Below are 24,128 nucleotides of genomic sequence, written 5' to 3'. Positions count from 1 at the left end.
GGAGCCATATATACAAGGGAGGGAGAGTGGGAGCGGAGCCATATATATAAGGGAGGGAGAGTGGGAGCGGAGCCATATATACAAGGGAGGGAGAGTGGAAGCCGAGCCATATATACAAGGGAGGGAGAGTGGAAGCCGAGCCATATATACAAGGGAGGGGGAGTGGAGCCATATATACAAGGGAGGGAGAGTGGGAGCAGAGCCATATATACTAGGGAGGGAGAATGGGAGCGGAGCCATATATACAGGGGAGGGAGAGTGGGAGCGGAGCCATATATACTAGGGAGGGAGAGTGGGAGCGGAGCCATATACACAGGGGAGGGAGAATGGGAGCGGAGCCATATATATAAGGGAGGGAGAGTGGGAGCGGAGCCATATATACAAGGGAGGGAGAGTGGGAGCGGAGCCATATATACAAGGGAGGGAGAGTGGGAGCCGAGCCATATATACAAGGGAGGGAGAGTGGGAGCCGAGCCATATATACAAGGGAGGGAGAGTGGGAGCCGAGCCATATATACAAGGGAGGGAGAGTGGGAGCCGAGCCATATATACAAGGGAGGGAGAGTGGGAGCCGAGCCATATATACAAGGGAGGGAGAGTGGGAGCCGAGCCATATATACAAGGGAGGGAGAGTGGGAGCCGAGCCATATATACAAGGGAGGGAGAGTGGGAGCCGAGCCATATATACAAGGGAGGGAGAGTGGGAGCCGAGCCATATATACAAGGGAGGGAGAGTGGAAGCCGAGCCATATATACAAGGGAGGGAGAGTGGGAGCCGAGCCATATATACAAGGGAGGGAGAGTGGGAGCGGAGCCATATATATATAAGGGAGGGAGAGTGGAAGCCGAGCCATATATACAAGGGAGGGAGAGTGGAAGCCGAGCCATATATACAAGGGAGGGAGAGTGGGAGCGGAGCCATATATACAAGGGAGGCCGGGAGAGTGGGAGCGAAGCCATGTATACAAGGGAGGGAGAGTGGGAGCGGAGCCATATATACAAGGGAGGGAGAGTGGGAGCGGAGCCATATATATAAGGGAGGGAGAGTGGGAGCGGAGCCATATATACAAGGGAGGGAGAGTGGGAGCCGAGCCATATATACAAGGGAGGGAGAGTGGGAGCCGAGCCATATATACAAGGGAGGCCGGGAGAGTGGGAGCGAAGCCATGTATACAAGGGAGGGAGAGTGGGAGCGGAGCCATGCATGCAGGATGGGACAGGGGAGCCATGTATACAGGATAGAAGAGTGGGAGCAGAGTCATGCATACAGGATGGGAGGATGGGAGCGGAGCCATGTATACAGGATGGGACAGGGGAGCCATGCATACAACAGGGGGAGCCACACAGAGCTGGACGGGGGGGACCACACATACATTTTCTGATGATTAGAAAATAATCAGCATGTACAGTACTCCAGTACAATTGTTCTTAAGTGCTCAATGCTCCATTTCCTTGTAGGTTCCAATCATCATTAGCAGTGACGGTCATCAGTAGAAGTAGCCCAGTTCTCCCACTGAAACAGAGAAACAAGCCCTGTGCTCCCACTCATTCAAAACCTATGGTGAGTTGAGTCACATTAAAAATGTTATAATTAAATGATAAATATGCGCTGCTAAACTACAACCGCGTCCATAGCCCCGCCCCCTTATGACCAAAGCCCCGCCCCTGTCACACCTCCATCCCCGCCCTGCCGGGCCATGGAAGAGTGGTCTTGGTTCAAGCCGGTCCCTGGTGCAAAAAAGGTTGGGGACCACTGCTCTAGATTACAGGTAATAAATCTTTCAGATCTGCAGCTAACACAATCACAGATGGAAGTCCTGAGCTTGGGCCTTTCTTTCTCACCGACGGCTCCATTTAACTGTTTTACAGCGGTAAAGGATCTCCATTTGCTTGCACGAAAATTAATACTTAAAAAGTTACATGATAAGCGCAATGATGGTGGAGCATGGAGTCCTAAAGAAATCGAGGCTATTGCTATTTTGGAAGAACTCAGTGATGAAAATGAGAGAACTACTAACACGGGTAAGTTCAGACCGCCGGTGCCAAAAAAGTTCCCCTCTTTGAATTTGTATTCGAACATTTAAATTTTTGTCCGTCTGGTCACTGATGAGTTTGAAAAGATTTCAAGATGCATCTCACATGGCAATCTTACTTTTGCTCATAGAGAGGCGCTCAAGGAACTTAGCAAACTCAAAGAAGTGCTGATTAAACCCGCGGACAAAGGGGGAAATGTGGTGCTATGGCCTGTGGCAGAATATGAGAGAGAGGCGCTCAGACAGTTGAGGGACAGCCAATGCTATCAAAAAATGACTTACAATCCCACGTCAGTCTACCAGCAAGAAATTAAGGCAATTTTAGATCGTGCCTTTCTTGATGGATTGATTAATCAAGAACTTAGGGATAATCTAGTACCTGAATTCCCCAAGGTAGCATGCATATATTTTATACCCAAAATCCATAAGAACTGCACTACCCCGCCAGGACGACCCATCGTGTCTGGAAACAGGAGTCTGTGTGAGACTGTATCTAAATATCTAGACTTTTATATGAAACCTCTGGTCCATGATCTCCCATCATATGTAAAAGATACGAGCGATGTCCTCAGAAAAATTGAGGGCATCCCCATTGAGGATGACATGTGGCTAGTTAGTTTTGATGTGGAGTCCCTATACACTTCTATCCAACATTTGGATGGTGTACGGGCTACTCAGGCCTATCTTATGATGTCTGGCCATGATGAGAGATTTGTTCATTTGTTAGTGACATTATTGAGATTTGCCCTTGAGCACAACTACTTCATGTTCAAGGAATCCATTTATTTGCAAAAACAAGGTACTGCTATGGGGGCGGCCTTTGCCCCCTCATACGCAAATTTATTTTTGGGCACGTGGGAAAGAGACCTCTTCTTTACCCGGCCCGTTGCCTTTATTGAGAGGGTCCTGTTCTGGGCCCGCTATATTGATGACATACTCATGATATGGCAGGGAACAGAGCAGGACCTTCTCAGTTTTCTTAAAATATTGAACAGCAACTCCATCAATGTCAGGCTTACTTGTAAGTACAGTCAGTCTGACATAGATTTCCTGGATGTCAAAAATCTTTAAAGGACATGATGGCTTTTTACATACGGACATGTTCCGAAAGGAAACTGCGGTAAATTCAATCTTACACGCTACATCCTCGCATCCCAAATCACTGGTGGAAGGAATTCCAACTGGCCAATTCCTCCGGGCAAAACGTATCTGCTCCAGTGAGGAAACATATCTAAGGCAAGCAGAAGATTTGACATCAAGGTTTGAATCTAGAGGCTACTCCAAAACGCAGTATCCTCAGGGGAATGAGGAGAGCAAATCGGGCTAAACGGGTAGATCTACTTGTTCCTAAACAGAGATCCACATTGACACAAAAAGTAAGGTTTATCTCTCCGTACAATGATAAGTGGTTTGAGATGAAGCAGGCCTTGAATAAGTATTGGCCTATCCTTATGACAGACAGGACTTTGGAACAATACATTCCTAAATATCCCTCTATTACATATAAAAGGTCAAGTAATCTGCGAGATAAACTTGTGCATAGCTACTATGCGGGCCCAAGACCTGAGAGAGCATTTGGTTCCAAAGGCCCAAAATGGGGATTTTTTCCTTGCAGAGAGTGTATTGCATGCCCTAACATGAAACAAGCGTCCTCTTTTGTATGTATCCAGTGATGGTGGAACCACGTATAACATTACACAACATATTACTTGTAACACTAATGGTGTAATATATTATGCCGTATGTCCATGTGAAAGGATCTATGTTGGGATGACTTCTAGACCTCTGAGAGTCAGAGTGAGAGAACATCACAGGGACATTAAGAATGCCTCTAAGATAGAGGATGATATGATGCTTAAACCAATCCCGAGACACTTTAAGTTGTGCCATGAGAGTGATCCCAAACTACTCAAAGTTTGTGGAATAGATAAAGTTCACATTGACCATCGTGGTGGCAACTGGAGGAAGAAATTAGCTCAGAAAGAAGTCGAATGGATATATAAATTGGGTACGGTTCAACCCAAAGGACTTAATGAGGTCCTGAGCTTTGCCCCCTTTCTGTAGGATGCTTTTGATATGGTGATGGATTACATGTTTTTAATTTATTTTATTTTTCAGTTTTATTCTAGTGTATTTACCTTTTCGTATTTTGGATGTGAAGGGCATGAGGTGCATTGTGAACACTGGATTGGGATGCAGTCTTCCAGCAACATGTTGGTGGATCTGTTACCTCATCATCATTTGGAGAATATTCGGAAGATGTATGGCCCGTATTCGGGGAAAATCTGACTAACTTTGAGTTTTTGTACTGCAGTAATACATATCCCCTCCTAACCAATGTGACTCTATGGGATATAATATGTACGATACATTTAGTTTGGGGATTGGCTTGTACATTATTATGTGCCGCTTTGTGGATAACTTTTGCACTAGGATCTTTTACATATTGTTATGGAATAATTAGGTCATTTTATATATATACTTAAACCCTCTTTATATTGTATATTGGTAATTCATATTTTATTATAATATCGAGATGGTTTTGAACTTCTGATGCGTTACGTTACATATTTTTGTAACTGTATTTATTGGCATGGCATATATTTGTGCACATCTATATATGTATATGTGTGTGAGTATGTATATGTATATATATGTTTAAGTCCTCATTTTTCTGAGGTGTATTGCACCATTCACCAAATGTGCAGTTTGAACAGGATACTGCTCTCTGTGCATATTACCTCTAATATATTCCATATATGTATATCCTTGACGGGAAGGGTTATAGCCCCCTCTTTTAAAGATTGCAATACTGTATTAAATTTGGATATATTGCCTTGCATTATGTAATACGCAGCACAGATCCTCAACTTCATCTCTTAGTACTCTCAAATATTTTCCAAAATATTTTCCAAAATATCATTTCAATCCTTCTGTATATCTGTAATATAATACTGAACCCTTGATATCGGGTTTTTATACTATTCTATTTTGCGCTACTTGGAGCGCTGTGCACACTCTGTATAGAGGCGTCTGTTTGATGTGCGGGCCGTCTCTCCCTCCTTACACGTCGGGCAGGGGGAGTGGCTTGCATGTCTTCAGCGCCATCTTGCAGCGTGGTGGGTTGCCATGGTTGCGCGTCGTCTCAGGCCCTCATCATCTGTCTCCACATCGTGACGTGTGCGGTGGGAGTGGCTGAGGGGCCGGGAGGCGCGCGCCATGATGACGCCACACGCCGGGCGCCGTTCTTTTCAGGTGCAAGAAATCTTTCGGTATTTTTACCGCTATATATGCCCCCATGTACCTTAGATCAACTATCACTCACCTCCCAGGACGAAGCTAAGGCGAAACGCGCGTCGGGGATCGCGGTGTCACAGGTCATGTATATTCTTTCATGAGGGACTATTACTACATCAACTTTATTGGGGAAAAACTTGTTTGTATTATGCCCCCTGATCTACCGTCAGGATGATGTTCATATTCAGGACTTTCCTTGTATATTATTATAGCAGCATATGATATACTGGGGCGCATGATTTTAGTAAATTACAATATAGCGCCCACATTATGATCATACTGCACTCTCTCTTTTTGGCGGTATAGTACTGTGTTTTGAGCCCCTATTTTCCATTTTTGGTTGTCATGCACTTGTGATACCCTGGTATACACATCTCCTTTTATCATGTACTGTATGTGTGTCTTATATGTACTTTAATAAAGCAATGTGAATTTTATGGCAAGATGCTTCCTTAGTATGTTTGGTTTATGTATATAAGGAGGACGTCTAGATAATGCCTGGATGTCGCTTACCCTACGAGCTGAGGTTAGAGCTACCAGGAAGGCTACTTTGAGGGACAGGTTCTTTATGGAAGCTGATGAGAGGTTCGAATGGGGCTTCTGTCATAGCCGTGAGGACTAGGTTCAAGTCCCACGGCATGAATCTTTCGCTATTGGCCTGGATCTACCTGCTGCCTTAATGAATCTACTGATCCAGTAATTACCCGCGATGTTGCAGCTAAAGAGGGCCCCCAAGGCTGATACTTGTACTTTAAGGGTACTAGTGGAGAGCCCCATATCCAGACCTTTCTGAAGAAACTCTAAGATTTGGTTTACAAGTGCTGAAGTGCCAGCGACCACTCCAGAGTTCTGCAGGAATTTTTTCCAAATTCTGACATAGATCTTGGTAGTGATGACTTTTCTACTTTTAAGTAGGGTGTTAATCAGGTCTGGGGAGAAGCCTTTTTCTCTCAGCAGTGTCCGTTCAAACTCCACGCCGTCAGATGTAGGCCAGCCACCTGAGGATGGAACACTGGGCCCTGGGATAGGAGATCCGGGATGTCCGGAAGGACCCAAGGGTCAGACACAGACATGGTCCTGAGGCAAGAAAACCAAGCCCTCCTGGGCCAAAATGGAGCGATAAATTTTCTTCATCACCAGGGGTAGTAGCGATAGGGGAGGGAAGGCGTATGCTAGCCCGAAGTCCCACTTTATCAGAAAGGCATCTACCGCCAGGGGGTTCTCTCTGGGATTTAGGGAGCAAAATTGTTTTAATTTTCTGTTTTCCCTGGTAGCGAAGAGGTCTACCTCTGGTTGTCCCCATTTTTGTACAATTAGGCCGAAGATGGAGGTGCTTAGGGACCATTCTCCTTGTTTTAGTGGATTGCGGCTTAGGAAATCTGCTGTGATATTTTCCTTCCCTTTTATATGTAGAGCTGTTAAAGATTGAAAATGATGCTCTGCTAGCCGGAATAGCCGCTCTGCCACATTCATCAGGGGTTTGGAACGAGTCCCGCCTTGGTGGTTGATATAAGCCACGGTGACCTGATTGTCGGAGAACACTCGCACATGATGGCCCTGTAGATACACAAGTAGCTCCTTAGCTGCCTGCTCTACCGCTGTCAACTCTTTCAGATTAGATGACATTTCTATCTGATGATGCTCCCATAGGCCCTGTACCAGAATCTCACCCATATGAGCCCCCCAACCGGAAGGGCTAGCATCCGTGGTGATTGACATATCCCGCATATACTCCCAGGGGACCCCTTTGGATAAGTTATCCTTGACTAGCCACCACTCTAGGGACTCCCTTGTGTTTCGGGACAAGGTTAGCTGGCCCTCTAAGTCAGTGGTCCCCAACCTTTTTTGCACCAGGGACCGGTTTCAAGCAAGACCATTCTTCCATGGCCCAGCAGGGCGGGGATGGAGGTGTGGCAGGGGCGGGGCTTTGGTCATAAGGGGGCAGGGCTATGGATACGGTTGTAGTGTAGCAGTGCATACTTATAATTAAATAACATTTATAATGTGACTCAACTCACCATAGGTTTTGAATAAGTGCTCCATCACCCCCTTCTCCCCATCATTGCCTTCACCCCATCACTCCCCTCTCCCCATCATTGCCTTCACCCCATCACTCCCTTCTCCCCATCACTTCCCTCATGGCCTTCTCCTCATGTCCCCACCTCCTCCAGGGCCAGGCTACACAAACACAGACCAACACACACACAAAATATATATATATATATATATATATATATATATATATATATATATATATATATATATATATATATATATATATATATACATACACACATATACATATACATACAGATACATACACACACACACAACCTCTCTCCTCTCACCTGCCCGCGCTTACTCGCTCTGACACAGCAGCGGCCGCGCTCCTCTCTGTGTCAGAGACAGGAAGCGCGGGCGGCGGGCAGGAAGCTGGACGGGTCCTTGCAGCTCCGCTCCTGCTATTCCCTCTTGCAGGCAGCGGAGCTGCTTGGATCGCTCCCTGCCGCCGCTACACACGCCGCCCCAGCCCCCGCTACGCCACTGACCGCCCCTGGCTCCCCTTGTGTCCGCGGACCGGCAAGGGCACTGCAGCGGCCCGGTGCTGGGCCGCGGACCGGCGGTTGGGGACCCCTGCTCTAAGTAACCCTCAAGGATTCTCTGATGCCTTTAGACCTCGCCCTGCAGTTTTCTTGTATGAAACTGTGCCCACTGGACTGCCGGGATACAGGACGAGAGGGAACCCAGAAGGGACATGGCTTTCCTGAGGGACATGGTAGGGTTATTGGAAGCGTTCAGGACCTGATAGTGTAGGCGAACAAGCTTCTACGGGGGCAGACGGCATTCCTGTTTCTCAGAGTCTAGGATCAGGCCCAAGAATTGTTGGACTCTCACCGGCTGTAACCGAGACTTTTTAATGTTAAGCAGCCATCCTAACCCCTCTAGGGCAGACATTGCCCTTTGTAGTTGTTCCAGACAATGTTTTGCCGTTTTCCCTACGATCCGTTAGTCATCTAAGTAGGGGATCACCAGAATGTCCGATTCACGTAGATGGGCCATAACTTCCGCTACTACTTTGGTAAACACACGGGGAGCGACTGCCACCCCAAAGGGGAGGGCCGCATATTGGAAATGTTGGACTGACCCATCCAGCTGAACCGCCACTCTGAGAAACCGCTGATGAGCTGCATGAATGGGAATATGGTAGTAAGCGTCTTTTAAATCTAACACCACCATAAAACAGTTTTGAAACAGTAATTTTATTGTTGATTTAATTGTCTCCATCTTAAACGGGCGTATGACCAGGAATTCGTTGAGGGATTTAAGGTTTATAATAGTCCTGAAGGACCCGTCTGGTTTGCGGACCAGGAACAGGGGGGAGTAAAACCCTTTCCCCGTTTCTCCCTCTGGGACCACCGTTAGGACCCTCTTACGGCAGAGATCATGCACCTCGGCCTCCAGGGCAGCTTGTTCTGGTGTGGAAGACCTGAGCGGGGTGACTTTAAATCGATCTTGGGGGACCCGGGCGAATTCTAGGCGTAGACCCGCAGCTATCACCCCCAGTATCCATTTACTATTGGAAATCAAGGACCAGGCTGGGTAGAAGGCAGCTAGTCTCCCCCCTACCGGGGCAACTAGTCATTGGGGCGTTTTTTTAGTGTCACGTGCTGGACCTTCTTGACGCCCCCCCCCTCCGAACATGAAACCTGTACCTCTCCTTTTGTCCTCCCATCTGCCCTGATCTCTGGACGGCCTTCTACGGAAATAGCCTTTCCTGGTAAAGGGACGTCTGTAAGAAGGATTCGGTAGACTGGGGAACTTCTTTTTATCATCCCCGGCTTTCTCTAAGAGTTCATCCAAGACTGGGCCAAACAGATATTCACCCTCACATGGAATGGAGCAGAGTCGTGATCTGGCCTGGATATCTCCCGGCCAGCATTTTAACCAAAGGGCCCTTCGAGCTGCGTTAGATAAACTCGCAGTTCTGGCTGCCATCCTCGCAGAGTCCGCTGAAGCATCCGCCAAAAAAGCTGCCGAACTTTGGATGATTGGCAGCGTTTTCTGGATAGAAGCTCTTGAGACTCCGTCCTTTAGTTGGGAATCCAATTGGTCTAGCCAGACCATCATGGATCTGGCCGTACATGTGGCCGCTATCGCTGGTCTTAGAGCACCTGCTGACATCTCCCAAGTTCCCTTCAAAAAGGAGTCTGCTTTCTTATCTAGCGGGTCTTTTAAAGGAGGCCATGTCGTCGAAGGGAATGGAAGATTTTTTGGAGGCTTTGGCTACTGCCGCATCCAGTTTAGGGGCTTTATCCCATCTGTTTACCACTGGATCGTCAAACGGGTACCTCCGCTTGAAGGCCGGAGGTAAGGAGCCTCTTTTTTCAGGTCTCTTCCATTCCCTATCTATTAGGCTCTGGACCTTATCATTTAATGGAAAGGCCTTCCGCTTCCTGGGATCTAGACCCCCGAACACCACGTCCTGAGCTGAAAGTTCCTGTTTTGTGTCTGCTACCCCCATGGTGGACCTTATTGCTTTAACTAGCTTATCCACCTGGTCTAAGGGGAAGCAGAATCGACTCAAGTCTTCCTCCGAAGAAGACGAAGTGGAGGCCGGGGAATCTGAAGAGTCATCGATCTTTAGGGCAGTCGAGGACTCTGAACCTGAGAAACTACATTCTCTTCCCCTAGAGGAATCCTTTTTAGATAGGGCCTTTATCTCTGTCCTGATTATGTCCCTCAGGCTTGTGGTGAAGTCTGGCGTTTCTTCCGCTACCTGTATGGACAGGGGAGAGTGTAAGGGCCTGTCAATCTACCCCAGGGCCAACGTCCCCTTCCACCCCTACCGTTAGTCTCACGCATGGCTGACAACTTTTTAGGGTGGCCGTCCGGCAAGGGGCAACTACAGAGGGCACATTCCCTGTGCTTCTGTTTTCCCGTAGCTTTCCTCCTCTGCGAAAAGAACATAAGGGGACACTGCATCAGGGTACATTCACGGAGATCTCTTACCCATGCAGATGAGGCAGGTACCGGATCACGGAGGGAGGCAGGAGGGTCCTTTAGCCTGGAGGAACTTCTGTGGCTTTGTTCGCCCGTCCGTTTCTTCTTCTGCTGGCCACTCGCATGTGGTTTCACTGTGGCCTGTTCCTGTGGGTGCTCCTGCACCTCGTCCAGCTGCTCTATGGGGGCTTCTGTCGTATCCATCGCTGGCCTTCAGAAGCACCCCAGCAGCGTCACCTCCTGCCTTTTAAGGACTCCTTGTCCGAGTCAGCAGTGTTCTGGCGCGCACCTCCCACCCGCGACCCTCCCCCCGCAAGCTCCGGTCATCCCCCCCCCCCGGCCACCACGCGCCACCCAGCACCGCCGTGCACACGCGGCGCGCGTCGGAAGCCGGCCGGCACCAGACTTCCGGTTTTGGCGTCCCCGGCCCCGCACCCTCCGCCGCCCATCTGAGGCCTGCGGGGACGCGCAGAAGGAGCCGGCACGGCGCCCCCGGCTCAGGCCAGGCCACAGCCCCCACGCGCGCCGACCTGCGCCCGCCGACCGGGCGCCACCGCCGGCCCGGCCGGAAGAGAGAGAGAGAGCGGATCACGGGGAGAGCGCACCAGGAGGGGTCCGGGACATACATACCTCCTGGTGCGGCAACATGGAGGCGGCTGTCCACCGGACCCCTGGCTCCACCTGCTCTCACCAACCGTCGTGGTGACCTACCCGGCCCCACCGTGGCGCTTCCAGGGCCCCGAGCTTGACTGAGGTAGGAGACCCCCTCACTACCTGGGTCGGTCAGCCGGCCTGGGAATCCCTCGGCGACTCCATGATGGACGATCTGAAGGAAGTCCCATCCTCTAGGAACAGGAAACCAACTGATGCGTGGGAGAGGTGCCGCCCTTTTGTATCTGTAGGTTTCCTGTTCCTGAAGGGCGGATCCCCTCTCTCAGGTGGTGCTGTCATGGACGACTAATAAAATTTTCTCCTTCAAACTTTGCTTTCGTCAAAGAACGCTCCCTTTGTAGCAATTACAGCATTGCAGACCTTTGCCATTCTAGCAGTTAATTTGCTGAGGTAATCTGGAGAAATTTCACCCATGCTTCCAGAAGCCCCTCCCACAAGTTGGTTTGGCTGGATGGGCACTTTTTGCGTACCATACGGTCAAGCTGCTCCCACAACAGCTAAATGGGGTTGAGATCTGGTGACTGCACTGGCCACGCCATTACAGATAGAATACCAGCTGCCTGTTTCTTCCCTAAATAGTTCTTGCATAATTTGGAGGTGTGCTTTGGGTCATTGTCCTGTTGGAGGATGAAATTGGCTCATTTCAAGCGCTGTCCACAGGGTATGGCATGGCATTGCAAAATGGAGTGATAGCCTTCCTTATTCAAAATCCCTTTTACCTTGTACAAATCTCACACTTTACCAGCACCAAAGCAACACCAGACCATCACATTACCACCACCATGATTGACAGATGGTGTCAGGCACTCTTCCAGCATCTTTTCAGTTGTTTTGCATCTCACAAATGTTCTTCTGTGTGATCCAAACACCTCAAACGTGGATTTGTCTGTCCATAACACTTTTTTCCAATCTTCCCCTGTCCAATATCTGTGTTCTTTTGCCCATATTAATCTTTTCCTTTTATTAGCCAGTCTCAGATATGGTCTTTTTCTTTGCCACTCTGCCCTGAAGGCCAGCATCCCGGAGTTGCCTCTTCACTGTAGATGTTGACAATGGCGTTTTGCGTGGACTATTTTATGAAGCTGCCAGTTGAGAACCTGTGAGGCATCGATTTCTCAAACTACAGACTCTAATGTACTTGTCTTGTTGCTCAGTTGTGCAGCGGGGCCTCCCACTTCTCTTTCTACTCTGGTTAGAGCATGTTTGTGCTCTCTCTGAAGAGAGTAGTACACACCATTGTAGCAAATCTTCAGTTTCTTGGCAATTTCTCACGTGGAATAGCCTTCATTTATAATAACAAGAATAGACTCGAGTTTCACATGAAAGTTATTTTTTTCTGGCCATTTTGAGAGTTTAATGGAACCAACAAATGTAATGCTCCAGATTCTCAATTAGCTCAAAGGAAGGTCAGGTTTACAGCTTCTCTCATCAGCCAAACTGTTTTCAGCTGTGCTAACATACTTACACAAGGGTTTTCAGGGGTATTCTAACCATCCATTAGCCTTCTTACACAGTTAGCAAAACACAAAGTACAATAAGAACACTTTAGTGATGGTTGTTGGAAAAATGGGCCTCTATACACCTATGAAGATATTGCATTACAAACCAGATGTTTGCAGCTAGAATAGTCATTTACTACATTAACAATGTATAGAGTGTGTTTCTGATTTATTTAATGTTAGCGTCATTGGAAAAAACTGTTTTTCTTTCAAAAATAAGGACATTTCTAAGTGACCCTAAACTTTTGAACGGTAGTGTAGTACATCGTGGCACGGGAAGGAGTTAAATATATTTACCTCTCTTATTTCATCAAACAGCTTGATGGCATGATCATACTTGGGAGGGTCCTCCTTAAGTTCTGATTCTAGGCGATCCCAGAAAGCTTTGTGGACAATCTGCTTTACTCGTTCTTCCAAACTGAAATACAAGCATAATTGTAAAGGTTCATATACACATGGTGCATGAATGGGAAGAAGGAGAAGAACTCTCTCGAAGTCTCCCTGCATTTTAGGACAGATGTGTTGGTTATACCAATCATGGATGGATAAAGCAGTCACTGCTTTAATTAGAAACTGGGAGCTAATCCGCAGCAGATAAATGCATAACCATCGTTGCCCAAAGAGAGCAGAAGCGTTAAGCAAAGATATTATTTCAATATTTTGTAATGCTCCGTCAAACTTCAGATGGTTGATCACACATTTAGATTTTCACATGGTCTTTTATTGCATTGGTACATACTGATCTATCCATGCAGATCATCTGTGAGGCTTAGCATAGAAGCCATTAACATGAAGAGCATTGGATCTTCTATCTGAAGAGAAGAAAAAACACATTCTCCAATCATGAGCAGAACTGTAAATTCTATTTAGGGCTCATTCAGACTATGTGCGGGAAAAAAAACAAAAACAAAAACAGATCCCACATGGAACCTTTTTTTTTTTTTTTTTTTTTTTTATAGATACAATGCCATTATTAACATAGGAAACTATTGATAATGTACACTTTAGAATTCTAATGTATTACACAGAAGTAAAATACGGACACATGGATGGCAATGGTCTTGCGTTTTCTCAATGAAGATTGTTGCTTTTTCATATGCTGGTCTGACCCCGACTCTACACTTATTACAAAACTTGTTTGACTTTTCAGCTATAGGAAATACTGATCCCAGAACAAACAGATTTACTTCTTAATGACTAGCTCAACGGCTGTCAATTTATTGTACATGTCCCACAGCCACAGTTCCTGGGACAGTATGCTATGCCTTACATCCAGGGGAATCGGACATTTGAGAAAAGTGCTGACTGAAATTAATAATTAGAATTACTAGGAGAGTTGTTAGCAGCTGAAAAACAGGGCTCTTAAAAAAAAAAAAATTCCTTTATAAGCTGCAGGCCAGGCACTGGGTACAGCCATTCAAACTCTGGAAGCTCTATAGGGGCTAACCTAATATGATAACCATTTATGGAAATCCAAGCCATTAAACGACTTTTCTACATTTCTCCGCATGACAATTTGGGCTAACGGCATGGTCGCGGTGCATGAACGTCGCACTCTGCTATGCTGCTAACAGAAGTAACTTTGCCTCTGCAACATCGGAGGAGCACATTGAAGATAGTGATTTTAGAACAGTGTTTACAAGCTCTATTAGAAAGAGATTTTAAGCACTGTGCTTTTTACCTAAGAAACCCACCAACTCTGACTACTGCTCATTGGCTAGCCAATGTTGCAAATAATTAAAAATCCCTCCATTCTAGAGGGATTTCAGGAGCAGCCTGCGGTGTCCGAGAGTTTTTTTCTTAAATGATGTATTGCACAAAATTTACTCTGGACTTGGTAGTGGCATTGCAGGTGGTAGTCCGGTCACATATCTGGTCTCAGCCAATCACATACGCCAACACAGTTCGTGAAAGATTTAAGTAGCTATGACTAGTCTTACCAAGCGACATCTATAGGCACTACAAGAAGAATTAACACACAAAGCCAAAAAGAAATACCTGTTTTTCGGGGGCTCTATAGTATCAAGATGGAAGTTTTCATTTGCAACGATTTCGTGGGCTAATAGCAAGTTGGATAAGTTCCTTGTGGTTGACATAATATCATCAAAGGTTGATGTTCTTGGTGGACTTGCTAATAAACAAAAAAAAAAAAGAACAAATATGGATAAAGGGCAATCTAAGATAGAAATCAAAGAAAGAAAAATGTCCAATTTTGATGACTGAATTGAAAAAAATAAGTATTTGTTGCAGTTGGCAGCTGCATTACTGTCGTCAAATGTCACTGAACTGCTTCTAATACATACAAGTTGGATTTAAAGAGGTTTGTCCAGGTCTGATATTGATGACCTATTCATTGGATAAGTAAGCATCAACTCTGTGTGGATCAGTCACCCCACCCCACCATCAGCTATTAAAACTAATAGAGCGGCGCAGCACCATGCCATTAAGTAACTAGAGGCTGCTGCAGAACAGCTTCTGCTAAGACTGTGGATAAATCAACATATAAGTCAGGAGTAACTGGTTAGATCTTCCCGTCTTCATAAGATTTACCTGGTTGATTCTAGAATGTGAACATCGCTTCATCGCTTACTGGCTGTAGAGAATTACACTATCCTGGCCACATCCTGTCATCCAGAGAATTATACAATAGTGTGCCTCCTGTTAAAACCCTACCAGAACACATGCACATTCCTTCCAGGTAGATACACAGGAAGCCACTCTGCTCATCAATGGCTGGATTCAAAAACAAGATCAATAACAATTTAGAAATGTAAGCATGCATCATGGTAAATATCACCCTCAGCCGACTTACACATAGGAGAAGCATGCTTGCTGGACGAGTCACTGGTAAAACTTTCCCGGGGAGAATCATTGTCACTGGATGAGCAAGCCATGCTTTCCGACAGCCGTGAGCCATCAGAATCGCTGTGCCGGTCCTCATTTCCTAAGGGTTTATCGTCACTGAGAGGCATTTTAGTATCTACATAAAAATAGATGGCATGTGTTACCAATGACCACAATCACAAGTTTACAGGTCTGTTCATTCTGATCAATAAATCCGTACCCACTGTATGTTACTGGTAAAGTATTCAGACCCCTTTATACATTTTTCACTCCTTTTATTGCAGCCATTTGGTTCAAAAAATTTTATTAATGTACACTCTGCACCCCAGCTTGACTGAAAAAACAAAACAGAAATGTAGAAATTTTTGCAAACTTATTAAAAACTGAAATATCACATTCATGGGAGTAAGCACCTGGCAGGCCACGTGAAGGACCTGCTGACCCGGTATCAGATTGGGGGAGTGGTCTAGGATATTTAAGGCAGGCCAGGATGAAAATAAGCGCTTCCAGGCCCATAATCCCAGCATGGAGTCGCCAAAGAAGCATTCACCTGTACAGAAGCAGCTCACTGAGGATACCCACTTGAGTGACCCAGCGATGGCCGCGTAGCAGCGCAGGAGGTGGTCGTATGGGTGAAAATAGTTCCAGTCAGAGAAGTTTCTGCAGACTGGATCAGTCTCCAGCACCTAAGGAGGGTATTTCAGCTGAGAGATGTCCCGCACATTCCGGTACGCTTCACTGGTAAATGATCTTAGTGAAAGTTCGCTTGGTGATGTAGTCTTCCCCTTGTCTTTCCCAAATTTCTGCTAGGGGAAGAAGTGTACCACTAAAGTCAAGCATGAGGAGTGCACAATTTGCAGGGCTTTAGTGCCAGATTCCTATGGGAAGAGACTGCCAGCCATGCATTTGACAGTGGCGGAAGAGACACCAGACTTTGTGTCTTGCCTGAGGGAGATAGTTAGGGCAGAGGTTAGGGAATCAGTGAGACCCCTTTCCCAGGAATGTGTCCGTAGGGGATAAACAATGAAGCATAGATCCTCGGTGTCGGACAGTGACTCGGCTGAGATTGTCTCGGCCTCGACTTCATCCTCTTCAGATGCCCAGTCAAACCATTCCTGCTTCCCTGTTAACTGGGTGAATAAGCTGGTAAAAGCAGTTAATACTATAGGGATTGTTGAGTCCCAGCCAGATAAATCCATGCAGGATGTAATGTTCGGAGGTCTGGATCAGAGAACACGCAGGTCCTTTTCGCTGAACAAAAAAAATCCACTCTATTAATCTATGGGAATGTAAGAGACTAGAAAGGAAAGGCTCCTTACCTCCGGCCTTCAAAAGAAGATATTCTTTCGAGGTACCCTGCCTCGTCCTTGTGGGATAAAGCCCCAAAGCTGGATGTGGCAGTCGCTAAGGCATCTAGGAAAGCCTCGCTACCATTTGAGGACAAGGGAATTCTTAGGGACCCATTAGATAAGAAAGCAGATACCTTTCTAAAAAGGAAATGCAACCTGTACAGCCAGGTCTTAAATGGTCTGGCTGGACCAGTTAGAGTCACAATTAAAGGACAAGGCATCCAGAGAAAGCATCCCGATTACCCTTTCCCATGATGCAAGAAGCTGCAGCTTTTCTAATCGGAAGCATCAGTGGACTTTGTTAGGTTAGCAGCAAGAGCTGCAGGCCTTTCTAATGCAGCCCGAAGGGCTTTGTGGCCAACGTGTTGGCTGGGCGACATAGTTGCCAGGTTGAAGCTTTGCGCCATCCCTTGTGAAGGGGAACACTTGACCGGACCAACTCCTGGAAAAGGCAGGAAACTATAAAAAAGTTCCCTAACTTGTCAGGCCCTTTCTATGGACGTTCCTTCAACAGGAAAAGATTCAGCCCTAGAAGGTCTTCCAGGGATAAAAGCAGATGGGACGACACAAAAAGGAAAAAAGGTAGAGGATACATGTTTCGCTCCTCCCAGAGTCACAGAAAACACCCCAATGACGGCCGGTCCAGGTAAGGCTGTCGTCTTTCCACCCGGCCTGAATAAAAATATATGAAATAGCAGATGGATTTATAATCTGATCAGTTCAGGACTAAGGTTGGAGTTCCATTCAATACCTCAGGATAAGTTTATGATAACTCCCACTTGTTTCTCAGTGGCAGAACAGCAGGCACTGGAGTCAGAAGTCCTGGAACTATGGCAAAAGGCAGTCTTAGTGGAGGTTCTTGTGTCAGAAAGAGGTAGGGGGGTTCTACTCCCCCCCCCCCCCCCCCCCCCCCCCCCCTCTTCCTGGAAAAAAAAAAAAAAAAAAAAAAAAACACTGTCCCTTTAGGACCATTATTAATCTAAAAAGGTCTGAACAAATTCCTGGTGGTGTGTTCTTTCAGGGTGTGTGCACACGGTGTGGATTCTGCTGCGGAATTTTCAGCGTGGATTTGTTGAAATCCGCAGGCATCTGTGGATTTAGTGCGGATTAGCATGCGGTTTTCCCCTGCGGTTTGACAGCTGTCATGGAGCAGGTGCCAAACCGCAACGGAATCAGCACAAAGAATTGACATGCTGTGGATTTAAATCCGTGCGGAAAATTCCGCACCGTGGGCACTGCGTTTTTCAATTTGCATTGACTTAATGGTACTGTACACCGCAACAGAAACTGCTGCGGATCCGCAGGGCCAAATCCACTGCGGATCAGTAGCAGAATGCACAACGTGTGCACACACCCTTAAGATGGAGTCTGTTAATAGAGTTGCTCTTCAAAAGATTGCTTTACGGTAGTATTGGATCTTAAAGACGCATATTACCACATACCTATACATGCAGATCACCAGCAGTTCCTTAGGGTGGCGGTATCAATGGGGGGGGGGGGGGTTTACAGTTAGATGCTTCCAGTTTAGAGCCAGTTTGGTCTCGCCATTGCTCCACGGGTCTTCACCAAGGTTGTTGCTGAAGTCATGGCTCATCTCCATGAACAGGATGTCGTGATGGTCCTCTATCTGGATGACTTTTTAATTGTAGGCAGTTCGGTCCTGCACTGCTCTACTCAGTTCAAAAGGGGTAATGTCTACACTAGAATGGTTGGGGTGGCTTGTCAATATCAAAAAAACACATTTGCAGCCCCCGAAGGTGCAGGAATTTCTGGATTGTGCTGGACTCTGAGAATCAGGAGTGTCGGTTACAGGTGCCAAAATTACATGGTATTCTGCATCAAGTTCTGAAGGCAGTGAACAATCCATCTATGTCCCTTAGGAGGGCGATGTCCCTTTTAGGCTCACTAACTTCCTGTATTCCAGCTGTTCGGCTAGGGCCTTAAGGTACGGTCACACTTAGCGATGCACCAGCGATTCCGACCAGCGATATGACGCGGTCAGGGCACCGCTAAGTGGTCGCTAGTGAGCTGCCACACAGGCAGATCTCACTAGCGACATCGCAGGGGTCGGGGGGGGGGGGGGGGGGGGGGGGTCGCTACTTACCTGTCAGACGAGGCGATCCTGACGCCCTCCCGCCCGCGTCCACGCATTGCCTGTCTCCACAGCAGGAAGCCCAGCAGGAAGCTGACGAGAAACGGTCCAGGACGTTCTCGCGCGATCAGCGCTAACCAGCGGGGGAGCGGTCGGAGGTAAGTATCAGACATAGCAATATCGCTATAACGTCACAAAAACTAGTGACATTATAGCGGTATCGCTTAGTGTGACAGGCCCTTTACAGTGGGATGTATTACGTAACAACCGCCAGCTTGGAGGGTGTCTGGAAAGGAAAATCTCTGTCCCCCTCTACGATACAGTCCCTTCTTTGTTGGTTAAATTTATCAAACTTGCCCTGAGTAAGCTGTATCACCCGGCTTGTCACTACAGATGCCAACCCCACGGGTTGGGGAGCTCATTTGTGGGAGGTGTGGGTCCAAGGGAGGTGGACAAGCAGTGAGCAGACTGGTTTGTCTAACCTGAAAATTGTTGGCAGTGGAGCTGGCAATAAGTCGGCTCCTTATGTCTTTACAGGGTGAACATGTCAGAATACTTTCCGACAATCAGGTAACTGTAGCTTATATCACCAGGAGGTACCCGGGTCTAGGTGTTTCATGGAAGTGGCGGATCATATATGTCAGATGGCTGAAGCTCATATGCTGTCGTTAACCTCCCTGCACATGAGAGGAAAGGAGAACATCAAGGCCGACTTGCTAAGGTGCAACCAGCTCAGGCAGGGAGAATGGGTGTTAAACCAACTGTCTTCATCCACATTGTGCGTATGTGGGGATGTCCGGACATAGACCTCTTGGCCAACAGAGGGAACAGGAAGGTGCATCGGTTCTGTTCACTAAACCCCAGAGAAGGTCCAGAAGCGGTAGATGCTCTGTTGATTCCGTGAGACTTCAATCTGGCATATGCCTTTCCCCCCGATAGCTCTAATTCCATTGGTGTTGAGGAAGATCCTTGAGGACAGGGCATGTGTTATCCTAAACGTCTCCTTTTGGCCCAAGAGGCTGTGGTTTTCCTGGCTGAAGAGGATGTCCAGCAAGTAACCCATGGGTTCTTCCAGAACTCCCAGACCTCCTCTCCATGGGACCAGTCTTCCACCCACGAGTGTCCAGTTTACATCTGACGGCGTGGAATTTGAGAAGGCGCAGTTGATTGGTTACTAGGTTATGAGAGAACCCTTTCCCTGGTTACTAGGTTATGAGAGAACCCTTTCCCTCTTTACTTAAAAGTAGGAAACCATCTACAACAAAGCTATACGTCGGAACCTGGAACAAGTTTCTATCAGCCTCAGGTGTGGAGGTTGGAGGAAAGGTTCAGATAGGCCAAGTTTTGGAATTCCTACAAAAGGGCCTATAGATAGGACTATCCACACAAACACTCTCAAAGTCAGCTCCAGGGGCCCTATATAATTGTGATCTGGCCGCCAATTATTGGGTGGTTAGGTTTATTAGGGCATCAGCTAGGTCTTGGGCCATCCTTAGAGGGTAATGCCTTAGGATTTGAACCTAGTTCTAATGGTGTTGACAGACTCTCCCTTTGAGCCCATCGAGATAGCCCCAATAAAAAAAGCTTTCCCTTAAAAAGGCCCTTCTCTTTGCATTAACATCAGCCCGTAGGATTAGTGACATTCAGGCCCTGTCCAAAATTCCACCATAGGGCTCATACCCATATGTGAGAGAGAGAAAAAAAAAAACCAGACGAGTGTAATGCGATTTCCTTGCAATTTTTCCATGGAACATCGGTATGACATGCGTACGCAATGCGATTATAACATGAGGTTTTACATACAGCAGTTCTCTGTACGTAAAAGCTCATGTTAAACATCACATTGAGAAATATAGTGCTCCAAAAAAATAAAGGGAACACTAAACAATACATTGTATTGTTTAGTGTTCCCTTTAGTTTTTTGAGCAGTATACAACTGTACACAGTTTTAAAACCATATAATCTTCAAAACACACAAATACACTGCTCAAAAAAATAAATAAAAAAAAGGGAACACTAAGATACCACATTGTAGATATCACTAAATGAAATATCGCAGCTGTAAATCTTTACTCAATACATAGTGGCATGCATTAAGAACAAGAAAACATAAAAATGATCAATGTAAATCAAAATTAATATCCCATGGAGGTCTGGATTTGGAAGGATACACAAAATCAAAGTGGAAAATCAAATTACAGGCTTATCCAACTTCAGTGGAAATGCCTCAAGACAAGGAAATGATGCTCAGTAGTGTGTGGCCTCCACGTGCTTGTTTGACCTCCCTATGACACCTGGGCATGCTCCTGATGAGTCAGCAGATGTTGTCCATAGGGATCTCCTCCCAGACCTGGACTAAAGCATCCGCCAACTCCTGGACAGTCTGTGGTGCAACATGACGTTGGTGGATGGAGCGAGACATGATGTCCCAGGTGTGCTCAAATCGGATTCAGGTCTGGCGAATGGGCGGGCCAGTCCATAGCTTCAATGCCTTCATCTTGCAGGAACTGCTGACACTCCAGCCACATGAGGTCTGGCATTGTCCTGCATTAGGAGGACCCCAGGGCCAACCGCACCAGCATATGGTCTCACAAGGGGTCTGAGGATCTCATCTCAGTACCTAATGGCAGTCAGGCTACCTCTGGCAAGCACATGGAGGGCTGTGCGGCCCTCCAAAGAAATGCCACCCAACACCATTACTGACCCACTGCCAAACTGATCATACTGAAGGATGTCGCAGGCAGCAGATCGCTCTCCACGGCGTCTCCAGACTCCGTCACGTCTGTCACATGTGCTCAGTGTGAACCTACTTTCGTCTGTGAAGAGAACAAGGCACCAGTGGTGAATTTTCCAATCCTGGTGTTCTATGGCAAATGCCAAGCGTCCTGCACGGTGTTGGGCTGTGAGCACAACCCCCATCTGTGGACGTCGGGCACACAGACCATCCCCTCATGGAGGTTTCTAACCGTTTGTGCAGACATATGCACATTTGTGGCCTGCTGGAGGTCATTTTGCAGGGCTCTGGCAGTGCTACTCCTTGCACAAAGGCTGAGATAGCGGTCCTGCTGCTGGGTTGTTGCCCTCCTATGGCCCCCTCCACGTCTCCTGGTAGTACCTCCAGCCTCTGCACACCACGCTGACAGACACAGCAAACCTTCTTGCCACAGCTCGCATTGATGTGCCATCCTGGATGAGCTGCACTACCTGAGCCACTTGTGTGGATTGTAGAGTCCGTCTCATGCTACCACAAGTGTGAAAGCACAACCAACATTCAAAACAGCCAGAAAGCATTGGTACTGAGATGTGGTCTGTGGTCCCCACCTGCAGAACCACTCCTTTATCGAGTGTCTTGATAATTGCAATAGTTTCCATCTGTTGTCTATTCCATTTGCACAACAGCATGTGAAATTGATTGTCAAACAGTGTTGCTTCCCAAGTGGACATAGATTACTGCGGGGGACACAAAACACCAGACAGGTATGGTAATTTTTTTTACAGATCGAGGGCATCGCATGGATTAGGAGAGCAATAAAGATGGAAAACTGTGTTTAATTGTTTTACTTCATTAAAATACTTTTTTTCTGCCCGTTTATTTAACCCTCTACAAACTTTGGGATTAGTAATGAATAGCCAGGCTTAATGTCACCTTACGCTACAAAGGTGACATTAACCTTTCGTTACCCCATATGCCACCGCTACCATGCAGTGGGACGAGAAGCTAAGTGGTAGAATTGGCGCATCTTACAGATGCACCTTTTCTGGGGTGGCTGGGAGCAATAACCATGGTCCCTTTCTAGACCATTAATATCTGCCCTCAGTCACTGGCTTTCCATCTCTGGTGCAGAAAATTGTGCGGGAGCCCACGTCATTATTTTTTCCATGAAAACATTTTGTTACAATCCATTTTTGGATCTTTGGCAGATTCAAACTTTCTTCCTTTCAGGCCATTGGGGCTTAATGTCAGTTTTTCCCCCGCTGGCCTGCTGGTGTAATTGCATTGCTGCTGGGTTAGCTGATGTGGGTGGTGACCACTCCCACATCTTTTAAACGGTCACCTGATGCATCAACTGACTGTCGGTGTTAGTTCATTCTACAGCGACCAAGCTGCAGGAAGGAGCTCTCTGGGTGCAGTGGTGCTTTGCTGAGTTCACTTGTCTGGTGTCTTTCTCTGCTGTGTGGTGCCTTGCAGCAGAAGGAGCTAAGTGTTTCATTTTTAATTTTATCTGTCTCTTTTGGTGGCTGTCTGTCCTTACCTTTTGTTGGATTAGTGCAGAGGTGGGACCAGTGCTCTCAACTAGTTGTCAGTTCCCTACTTAGGGATAGGAGCAGGGCAAGTGAGAGATTAGGTATCGTAGTCGGTGAAGGGGTGACAGAGCCCGTATAGGGACGCTAGTAAGATCAGGGCACTTCCTCAGGTGAATGCAGGAAGTGTCCATTTCCCCCGTTCCCCATCAACAGGGCCCACCGTTGTTAAAGTTTCCCTGGAGTTTCCTGGTGTGTTGTGCCGTCTGGTGACCGACCAATCGTGGGGTCATGACACACAGCTCCAGTCACATCATGACACATTCTTTTATTAAATACATAAAAGTCCCAAATTTTACACACCCATACTACTAACAGTATTTGTCACTGACATCTATAAATCTAACTGTTCTGCAATGGTTTACTGTATGTAAACCAGGTCTCCTATCCTGTCAGCTCCTGCATTGATCTTGCAGAAGCCGACAAATTGATTACTGGCTTGTCTTCTCTCTTTCAGTGCAACATACACATCTATCTTTTCTATTCTTAACATGTTAGTGTGATTTTACTGTATGCCGGATATGAATTGACAGCTTGTCAAAGGACACCGATGCGTGAAAAAAAAAAAGCCACCTATGGCATAACATTGGTCAGACTGCAATCCGATTTTTTTTATTGGATTGCACTCGTCTGTATTTCTCACAAGCGAGTATGATCCCATATACCCAGTTTTGGGAGGATAGGGTCATTTTGAAGATGGATCGCCTCATATCTACCAAAAGTAGCCTCTAAGCTTCACAGATTGTAGGAGATAGTTCTTCCTTCCTTCTGTGGCAATGCTGGGAATCAAAGGGAAGAGAGGCTCCATTCTCTAGATGTTAGGACGTGCCTAATTAGATATATTTCAATAACTGTCCCTTGGGAAAAAGGAAAATTCTTTATTTGTCTCCCTTCAGGAAGGTAGAAAGGGGCTTAAAGTCTCTAAAAGCACTTTAGCTAGGTGGATCAGGGAAGCAATTTCTTTGGCCTATACAGCAAGTGGTAAGACAGTCCAGAGAGAGGCCGCCACAACTTCCTGGGTAGAGAGAGCGGAGGTGTC

At 46.8% G+C, this 24,128-nt stretch overlaps 1 protein-coding gene across 4 annotated transcripts in view; it reads right to left on the bottom strand.

Annotated features, from left to right (window-relative positions):
* Positions 1-24,128, bottom strand: part of TCP11L2 (t-complex 11 like 2) — a 70,178-nt gene that overhangs the window by 33,435 nt on the left and 12,615 nt on the right. For all 4 annotated transcript variants that reach the window (XM_073556881.1, XM_073556882.1, XM_073556880.1 and 1 more), the window contains 3 exons: positions 15,315-15,482; positions 14,501-14,633; positions 12,800-12,920 (listed from right to left, as the gene is read on the bottom strand). In XM_073556881.1, coding sequence (XP_073412982.1) covers positions 12,800-12,920; positions 14,501-14,633; positions 15,315-15,474 — 414 coding nt within the window. In that variant the 5' untranslated portion in view covers positions 15,475-15,482. The remainder of the gene's footprint in view (positions 1-12,799; positions 12,921-14,500; positions 14,634-15,314; positions 15,483-24,128) is intronic.

Source organism: Dendrobates tinctorius, unplaced genomic scaffold (assembly GCF_039654945.1).
Source record: "Dendrobates tinctorius isolate UK_male_01 unplaced genomic scaffold, ASM3965494v1 ptg000241l, whole genome shotgun sequence".
Lineage (NCBI taxonomy): Eukaryota > Metazoa > Chordata > Amphibia > Anura > Dendrobatidae > Dendrobates > Dendrobates tinctorius.
The sequence above is the reverse complement of the archived record's forward strand: the minus strand, read 5'-3'. Positions and strand labels throughout refer to the sequence as shown.